At 32.0% G+C, this 9,966-nt stretch overlaps 1 protein-coding gene across 1 annotated transcript; it reads left to right on the forward strand.

The window, feature by feature from the left end:
* Nucleotides 1–6,760: 6,760 nt before the first annotated feature.
* LOC130945698 (uncharacterized) lies at nt 6,761–9,966 on the forward strand. The gene is made up of 3 exons (XM_057874409.1): nt 6,761–7,393; nt 7,837–8,306; nt 9,167–9,966. The coding sequence occupies exons 2-3, from the start codon at nt 7,990–7,992 to the stop codon at nt 9,792–9,794; spliced, it is 945 nt and encodes a 314-aa protein (XP_057730392.1). The 5' UTR covers nt 6,761–7,393; nt 7,837–7,989; the 3' UTR covers nt 9,795–9,966.

Here is a 9,966-nt window from a genome sequence, read left to right on the forward strand (position 1 = left end):
AAAAAAGGTTTTATAAGCAAAAATTCGAAATATACTAAAATCCATCAAAATACATTCCTAAAATTCAAGACTAGAAGGAGAAAAAATGCTTGACCTAGATTGCAAAAAGAACGAAAAAGAATTTTCGAAGATTGGATGAACTCTTTTCTGTTAGAAGCTTATACAAACCCAAAAAAATGAATTATCTGAAATGGATATTTGGAACTTCATAGTTTCCACACTAAAGGAACCATAAGAAATTATATGTTATCAATAGATAATAAATAATAGAAGAATTAGCTGAAAAAACAACAGCTTATGATAAAATAGCATACATAATGAGGGTTCTATACAAAGAATTTTTTGGAAAAATGTCATAAATTATAGAACTGAAATTTCTGAAAAAGAGTATTTAGAAGCAAAAAATCACTTGGCCAATATTCAAATATTCGATCTATGCTATATAGAATCCTATATTTGTGAATATAGAATACATTATTATAAATTAAAAGAAGAAGATAAAAATCATTATCTTAACATGTATATCACAAAACTTCCATATCCTGCTAATGAAATTATGGGAAGATTTATAAGAGAATAAATAATAAAACAATTGAAAATATTTCGGTGGAGCAACATCTGCAATAAGAGAGGAAATAAAAGACGCTGTATGCAGGAAGCTACTCAGAAAAGATTTAATAATATAATTAGAATTTGTTGTCAAGATAACGAAAGAAATTCCTCAAAAATATGGTTCTAATAAAAATATTCGGAATACCATCCTTATAAAAATATCCAAAGAAAAAAAAAATATCATTTTAGAAAAAGAAAATATATCCAAATTGGAGAAAAAAGAGATATTTTAGGGAAAGAAGTATCAATAAAAAACAAAAGAACTATTGCCCAAATAAAAAAGAAAACTGTAAATGTTGGTATTGTCAAGAAGAAGGACTTATGCAAATGAATGTCCAAAAAAGAAGGATAAAAAAGACCTAACTAAACAACTAGAAGTCGCAAAAACTTGTTTTATGGAACCTTTAGAAGAATCTGATGATGAACTAAAATATATTTGATATGTCTCAGAAACAGACTCAGAGACAAACTCAGGAACTGAGTAATAGCGCTACTTTTATACTGTAAAAATTACAGAAAAATTTATTAATGCCTTCATAGACACAGGGGCAACAAAATGTTTTGCAAGTTCAAATATAAAACTTAACTGGAAAAAATTAAAAATCCACTAAGAATTAGAATAGCCGATAAATCTATACACAAAATTAATTTTAAAGCAGAAATGATTGAAGTCTTCATTCAAAATTACAGATTCATCATTCCAGCTATATATAAATTAGAATCTGGAATAGATTTAATTATAGGAAATAATTTCCTTAAACTTTATCACCCTTTTATCCAGGGAAAAATGTTCCAAATAGAATCCCCATTCAGCTCGAGATAAGGAAGAATTTTCATCCGAAGTAAGGATCTTTGGATAAAGGAATTATAAGACTAAGTAAAAGCCCTCATGCGGCCCCAGCCTTCTATGTTGAAAACAATAACGAAATTAAAAGAGGAAAACGAAGAATGGTTATTAATTATAAAAAAATGAATGAAGCAACCATAGGAGATGCTCATAAGCTCCCAAGAAAGGATTCCATAGAATCCCTATTCAGCTCGAGATAAGGAAGAATTTTCATCCGAATGTAAGGATCTTTTGGATAAAGGAATTATAAGACTAAGTAAAAGCCCTCATGCGGCCCCCCTTCTATGTTGAAAAAATAACGAAATTAAAAGAGGAAAACGAAGAATGGTTATTAATTATAAAAAATGAATGAAGCAACCATAGGAGATGCTCATAAGCTCCCAAGAAAGGATTCCATTCTAGAAAAAATCAAAGGAGCAACTTGGTTTTCATCGCTCGATGCAAAATCAGGATATTGGCAACTTCGTTTAGACGAAGAAACAAAAATTAAATGCCTTTACTTGTCCAACAAAAGAATCAACAGGAGTTTTACTCTACGAATGGAATGTCCTACCATTTGGACTAAAACAAGCTCCAGGTATTTATCAGAGATTTATGGAAGAAAATTTAAAAGATTTAAATGATTTGTTCTAGTTTACATGATGATACTAATCTTTACAAAACAAGATAAAGAAGATCATCTTCAAAAATTACTAATTGTCTTAGAAAGATGTAAGGAAAAGGTTTAGTCCTCAGTAAAAAGAAAGCTAAGATAGCAAAACAAGAAATAGAATTTCTTGGATTAATTCTATCTACTGAAGGGAAGTTAAAACTTCAACCAAATGTATAGAAAAAGTGATTTATTTCCTGATAAAATGGAAGATAAAACAATTACAAAGATTTTTAGGATGCATAAATTATATTTCTGATCAAGGATTTTTAAAGAATATAACAGATTATACTAAAAACTTATTTTCAAAATAAGTATAAAAAAGAGTTGGAAATGGGAAGAAAAGGATAGCCTGCAGATTCAAAAAATTAAAGAACTTTGTAAAATCTTCCAGAACTTTATATTCCGGAAGAAGATGACTATTTAATAGTAAAACAGATGCTTCAGACAAGACCTGGTCAGGCTGTCTAAAAGCTAAAAAAGCTGAAAAAAGCTTGAACAAAGAAAAAGAATCACTAGATTCTAAACATTCCTCAAAGGAATTACTATGCAGATATATTTCTGGAACATTTACACCAACAGAACAGAGGTATACTACCCATGAAAAAGAAACTCTAGCAGCAATAAAAACTATTAAGAAATGGAGGATTGATCTACTTCCAAGGGAATTTACATTACGAACAGACTCAAGTTATTTAACAGGTTTTATTAGATATAATTTACAATCTGACTATAATCAGGGTCGTCTGGTAAGATGGCAAATGTTTCTATTACAATATCCGATAAAATCGAGTATATTAAAGGAAATAAAAATATTATTGCAGATACATTGACAAGAGAATGGAGTTCATTGTCAACACAATGAATCAAGAAATCCAGAAGCTTGAACAAGAGCTTGAAAGGTGCAATCATTGCCACCAGCTAAGAACTAAAATTCAATCTATCAAGAAGGCCATGGAAACCATGAAAGTTCCCCAGCAAGCAACATTACCTGCTCCAATACCAATGCTCGCAACACCATCAGAGTTCAGCCAGCTAAGCGTGGTGGACCAGCCACAAAACCCAAAACCAATTTTTTCTGAAAAAATCCCTGAAAATAAAACTCTGGCAGAAATAGTTAAAAAATCAACTCAGGATAAAAAATATTATGTCATATATAATGGCCCAATGAAAGGAGTTTACGATGATTGGGCTAAAGCAGCCCCATTCACCCATCAGCCCAAACTATTCACAAAGGAGGATTCTTGACAATAGAAGAGGCAAAAGAATCCCTCAGAGAATATGAAGTGCTCCATCCAGAGCAAATTCTAAAAGAGCAGAAAAAGCTCCAGTACAAATCCAAAGAACAGCCCAAACCCAAAGGACTGGACTAATGAAAAATATTCCCACAAGAGCTGAAATAAATGACAAGAAAAGGGTCTGTAGATCAAACTGTAGAGAAACCTTAAATCTGGTTCTAAATTGGACTCTAGACAAAAGAGCAATATTGGGATATTATCCCATTAACAAAGAACAGCTAACAAAGCTGGTAATCTTCCCAGAGGCTTCACCCTCTGATACATATCAGTTTTTCCAATACGGATTAATTGATACAATCCTAATTTTTGACAATTTAATATCATTAAAGAATTTCCTGCAGGTTTTATAGATGCAGTGAAAAAATTCAAAATATGATTGATGCAAGAGAACCAAGAGATATATCCCTAAAATTTACAAGTAGTCAGCCAATCTTCAATGAAGAAGGAGAATGTTTGATCCCAGCATTTCAAGTAATTTTCATGTCAGTCTTCCCAGGAGATTTTCAACCAATAGAACAAGTTCAAGATCTATCAATTTATAGCGACGAAGGAAGATTGGCCAGTACATTGGCAAGAGTCTTCGAGAGAGCCCAAAAAATAAACAAAGAATCCAGAACAAGAATAAACTACAAAAGTAGAAACACTCTAATTGTTTCTAGTAAGAAAAACCAAATTGAATCAAGAGAGATGAGACTTCTAGTGGATTTTGAATCAGCATTTTACAACTTTTCTGGATTACTGGAAAAACTTCCTGACGGGATAAGGAGGAATCTATGCCATTTACTAAAAGACAAAGAAGACCATAGGTGCCAGCTGTGCGCCTCAGAAATGTCTGAAGAAAGCAACAATGCTGAAGACCCCACCCACATGGGAAAAGAAGAGGATGAGACATCTGAGTCATCCATCAACATTATTGTTGAATGATGTAAGAGCTTTCGTCACAAGGCACCAATAATGTAGTTGGTGCGAATTATTGCTCAATGACGTAAGCAATGACGTCATAAGAAGGGTAAGGATGGGATTTGTCCATCAAACCCAACCATTATAAATAGAGTGCTAAGTTATTTGATAGATTATTAGAAATCAGAAATCAGAAAGCAGGAAGCTTAGAGTACTCACAGGCCAGGAGGGCGAAGAGGAAGTAGCTAAGGCGATTCTGGAGTCTGATCCATTAGAAAAATTCTAAGATATTCCCCTCTGGAATTAATTTGTAAAATCTCCCCTCTGGAGAACAAAGCACATATTGTAAAATAGCAATAAATAAAGAAGTTTATTCTCCAGAAAGGTACATCTCTATCCCAATCTTTTTAAGTTATGAATTATTTAGAAGATATAGAAATAACTGAAGAATCTGATTACTATAAGCTAACTGCTTTACTTGATAATGAAAAACAAGCTATTTTAAAAACGGAATTAGATCTTAAACCTAACGATAATTTTAATAAACAAAATTCTCTAAAAGAAATCTTTAATAGAAAAAATATAATATATTATGGAAAAATTCAGATTGAAACTCCAATAAAAATACAATCCGCAAATGGAGAACTTGAAATAGCTCTGATAAATGAACAAGATGTAAATAACAAATTGGAAAAATTAAAGATCAACAAAAAAGATCTAAAATTGGATGGATTCATATTAGTACCATTCAAGTTTTAGTTAAATCCACATACATGAAAGGAATTAATTCTCCAATAAGTCTGGCAATCTGTGATAAAAGAATCACTAATCCTAGAGATCAAATAATTGGAATAATCCATGGTAACTTGGCAAATGTAAATGTTAAATTCAATGCTCATATTGGATACGCTATTCCTCTATCAACCGAAAATCTCGGCAGATCCTTAAGTCTGGCTTATAAATTCCATAAGATAGATTTAATGGAACAAAATGATGAACCATTTTCTATCACATATGCAATTAATTATGCGCTGACAAATAGTCATCATAGTATAGACTTCAAAGATAAAGAAAGAATTTATGTTGATGAACTATTTCAAAAGTTTGTAAAAACAGAAATTCCAAGAAATAAGGCTATTGAAAGCCCAGTTTTGTTATTAAAACAACCGTCAAGAAATTCATTTTCAACATCTAGTTTTAGAATAAGAGAATCTAAAATTAACAGCCCTCTAAGTCTATCTCATTTAAAAATTGAAGAAAAAGATTCTGAAATAAAGGAATTAACAAAAAGAATTGAAAAGTTGAATGAAACTTTAAATAATAAATTATGACGATAAATAAAGAAGAAATATACGTGTCTTATCAAGATAAGAAACAAGAACTCTTTGAAAGAAAATCATTTGAAATATTTAAAGTTTTCTGAAATAAACCAAAGAGCTTTCAAAACTTTAGTATTATCTTATAACAATCTGAAAAAAGAAGTCGAAGAATTAGAAAAAAAATAGAATCTTTAGAAAATAACAATGAAGCTATGGCAGAAGATGCAGAAATTCTAATATGAAAGATTTTCAAAAAAGTCTTATTTCTTTAAAAACAATTAAAAGGAATATGAAAACAAGAATAATGGCTATATCTATAAAAATAAGAAATTTGACAACTGAATCTTCAGATTTAGAAACAGAAATCAAGAAGGTAAACAAAAAGATATTTAGAACAAGAAAATTAATACAACGTTTTAAAACTAAAAAATCAGTCAAAATTTAAAAGAAAATATTAAGAATAAACAAATTTATCGTGCTCGAAGATTGCATTATCTTCACATACAAAATATGATTGCATTACAAGCTTTTGAATCAAGAATACATGTTCAAAATATTCAAGTAATACAACCTCTACAGGTTGAACCCCTAGAACAAGTACAAATTGAATCTGAACAAGAATTACAAGTATAAAATGCCTGGTTTAGCAAATCAAACGATACAAGAATTAAAAAATGATTTAGATTTTCAGAAAAGTCAAAAAAGATATTATGAAGTAAGATTACAGAATAGTAACATTTACACAAGAAATAGAGAAGAAGTGGAACAATTCTGTAAAAATTGTATAGAAAGCATATCAAGAGAAATAGAAAATTTGTTAAAAGAAATAGAAAATTTTAATAATGCAAATCCAACCCAAGAAAAATATTTCAAAAACATGCATTGATAAAAATTGGTATCAGAGCCAAGTTAACGATTAAGGATAACATTTTTCTCTTTAAAGCAACGCTTTTTAGTGACACGCTTTTTTGCCATAAAAGACAAAAATCTGTAAAGATGCATCTTTACAGTAGTAGGCACCTATAAAATTTATACATCTGTATATAAAAAATGCAGTTTGACGGGCATTAGTTTTCAAAATTTATATATTCCAACTTCCAAGCTCATCATGAAGTCTTGCCCCTGCTCTCTTTATTCCAAGCAGAGCATCCAGTTTCATGGTAATTTCAACTTTAATTCCAAGAAAAAGAAAACAACAAATAAGCAAATCAAACAATTCATTTTAGAATTCAGGACCGCATGTAACTAACTTGTAGCTTCGTTAATTTACTGCCACTCCCCTTCATGCCGTTTATGCCGTTCGAGTTGCAGGAAGCTGCTACCCGCAGAATCGCCGATGAAATCGCTCTTTTGCCACGATGCTGCTTTCCAGATTGAAAAAGACGTTTCCTTGGCCCTCATTGAAACCCAACCCAACCCAAAGGCCCAATCTGAGTTCAACACCATGAAAACCTAACAATAAATCCCCCAAATCCTATTCTCTCAATCTCTTTCACTCTTATAGTTTACGTAGCAGTTCTCCATGGCCAAAATTTTCAACGTGACACCAACGCAAGTTGGCACAGATGGATGAGGGTTTGTGTCACTTAACCATCTCTCCCGGGTTCGATACTCACTGGAGGATGGGAATGGAGCTTGCTTGCTTGGGAAGGTCGCCCACTTTGTGTGCCTCTGCAGTACCCGAGGGATTAGTCATTGGGCTTCCGGCCTGATGGATACCCTGTTGCAAACCAAAAAAAAAAATTTTCAACGTGACTGTCCAGTTCACGTTAGACCTCCTTCTCTCTCTGTTGTGTGACTTCAGTCTCCTCTTTCCTCTATTTTCTCTAGCAAGTACTTCAATATTGTTCAATGAATTCGTGATACACTTGTACTTCTGTTGTGTTGTTTTTTATTTATTTTGTTCTTATGATTTATGAATGTAAGATTGATGATTCTGCTGAGTTTTGAATTATTAAAATTTAAAAAGATTATTGGATCTGAATTAATTTATTTGAATTTTGGTCTTGTATATCTTGTTTTGGACTGATTAAACTTTTATTCTTTTATGAATGTGGTTATCCAATAAGGTGCCCTATGATCAAAAGGGGATGGCTTATGCAATTGAAATCGTTAGCGGTCTGATGATGGTGCTTGATTTTTTATTTTGATTGTTTTGATTTTAATTTGTTTGTTATTGATGTTATTGAGTATTTTTTTTGTTTCCCAAAGCTAGGCTTAAAGCTTGATCCTTGAATGTGACAATCCACTGCTAAATTAAAATGCATATTGGCTTAGTGGCAAGTGTATAAATACACACAAACACAAATATATGAAACGAAAGCTTGAAGAATAAGAAGAGAAAGAAATTAAGAAGAATCAAGAATGTATTCAACAAGGCCTCGTTCATTGTTAAAGAAAGACATTAATGCCCTTTCTAAGGCACCTTCTTCAGAGGGTCCAAATTCAGGTTATCTTGTTCTCCAAGATGAAGCAGCACAAAGCTACGGTTTCTTTGGTTTGGTGAAGGACAGAAACATCAGCCATTTCCCTTTTCCTCAGAGCAAGAATCTGACCGTCAATACTGATAGAGCAGAAGGGTCCACAAGGGATAACCACGAAGTTATGTTCATTCCAGTTCTTAATCAGCCCTTGTCTTCCAACCGCTACTATGTTATATGGAGGAAAGGAAAGCATCAAGGGTATGTATGCTAATCCTTGTCCCTCCATGCTTGAATCCACAAAATAATTAATCTTGCTTTGGAATTGATATGTTTTATGGATATCCATGAATTTATCTTGTCAATTTAAAACTGGCTATCATGTGCTCTACTCAATAGAAGCACATAAGAATATACAAATTTAGAATTAGAGAAAAGTGTTCATACTGTCGTATATGCATGTGATTTATGGTGTCATAAGTCTTTTTAAACCACACAAACTATAGTTTTAAAGACTGAAGCACCTACCAAAAAGAAAAAAAAATCCAAAGATGTAAACCAACAAAAATATCTTCTAAAAAGATGTTCGTCTTTAAACAAACGCTCTTTAGAGTTACACTTTTTATCAATTAAATAAATATTAACTCTCTATTTTTTATATTTCATATCAATAGTTCAGATTTAAAATTTATAATTTAGGGTTTAAGATTTAGAATTTAAAATCTAAACTTCAAAATTTAGACTTTATGATTTAGAATTTATAATTTAGATTCAATTTTAGAATTTAAAAAGTATTGTATTTTTTTATTTTCTCTAAAATGTATTAGCATTAGGTTCTAAAGATTTAAAAAATTGACAAAAAACAACGAATAATCAAGTAGTTCAATTTCTGTTGATAAAAACAAAATTTGACGTGGTACTATATTACTATCTAAGATTTCCACATAAATAATTGCTTTTGGCACATTAGTGTGTTTTTTTTTCAACAATAAGAAAGCTATTTGGCAATGAGTTACTTTTATCAATTTTTAAAATGGATTTTTTTTATCATTATTTTTTTAGTTTACGCTACTATAGTACTATTATTATTCTACAAACTGTTTTGTTATGTTGACGAGCAGGGAGGCATGTACAAGCTCATCGGAAGAGGATATGGTAACTTGTTTATGCTGCAATTTTGTGAATGATGTTAAACCAAGACCTTTGGACCCCTTCAACCAATATCAACAATTCGAGATAATCATGAAGAGTTCTGGTTTCTATGCAAAGTCTGTTGCTCCTGATGGGATCCCTCCTTCATTCTTAAGGACGAAAGGTTGGACTGTTGAAGCTTCTACACCCAGGAATTACAATTTGGAAGAAGCTCTTGGCCTAAATCAATTGTTGCGCAGTCAATTACCGGCATTCGATTTCCCATTGTCTAATGATTGTTCTGGTTCTGTGGTTGTTGGGAATTGGTACTGTCCATTTATGTTTGTGAAGGAAGGAATGAAACTCAAGGACCAAATGAAAAGATCTGTGTTTTACAAATTGACACTTGAGCAAAGATGGCAGAAGATTTTGTCAATGAAGAATAGTAGTGTTATTGGTAATGAAGGTAATGATGGGGTGTTAGTGGATGTTGTTGTTGAAACAGAATTTGCTATGGTGGGTGGAAAGGAAGCTAAGTGGGGTGAAGGGAATGGTGTTGATGGAGTGGTTTGGTTTAGTGTGGGAAGAGGGGTTAGAGTTGGATTGTGGAAAGAATGAAATGGGAGCAAGAAAGAGGTGGTTGGTTGAGTAGGAATAGAAGGCACGAGAGGATAATTAAAAAGAAATTAGAAGGGGGCACTAAATGGGAAAATTTTGCGTGTTATGTTCTTGTGGAAAGCTTTGTTTTGAAGAGAATGGATGGAAGCTTCGTGTTAACTTATGGTTTCAG

Source organism: Arachis stenosperma, chromosome 1, assembly GCF_014773155.1.
Source record: "Arachis stenosperma cultivar V10309 chromosome 1, arast.V10309.gnm1.PFL2, whole genome shotgun sequence".
Lineage (NCBI taxonomy): Eukaryota > Viridiplantae > Streptophyta > Magnoliopsida > Fabales > Fabaceae > Arachis > Arachis stenosperma.

What these genes read in the sequence shown, in the direction of transcription:
- LOC130945698 (XM_057874409.1), top strand. Translation starts at nt 7,990, where the DNA reads ATGTATTCAACAAGGCCTCGTTCATTGTTAAAGAAAGACATTAATGCC. An exon ending in AGGAAAGGAAAGCATCAAGG is followed by an intron (nt 8,307 to 9,166) that starts GTATGTATGCTA and finishes GTTGACGAGCAG; the next exon opens with GGAGGCATGTACAAGCTCAT.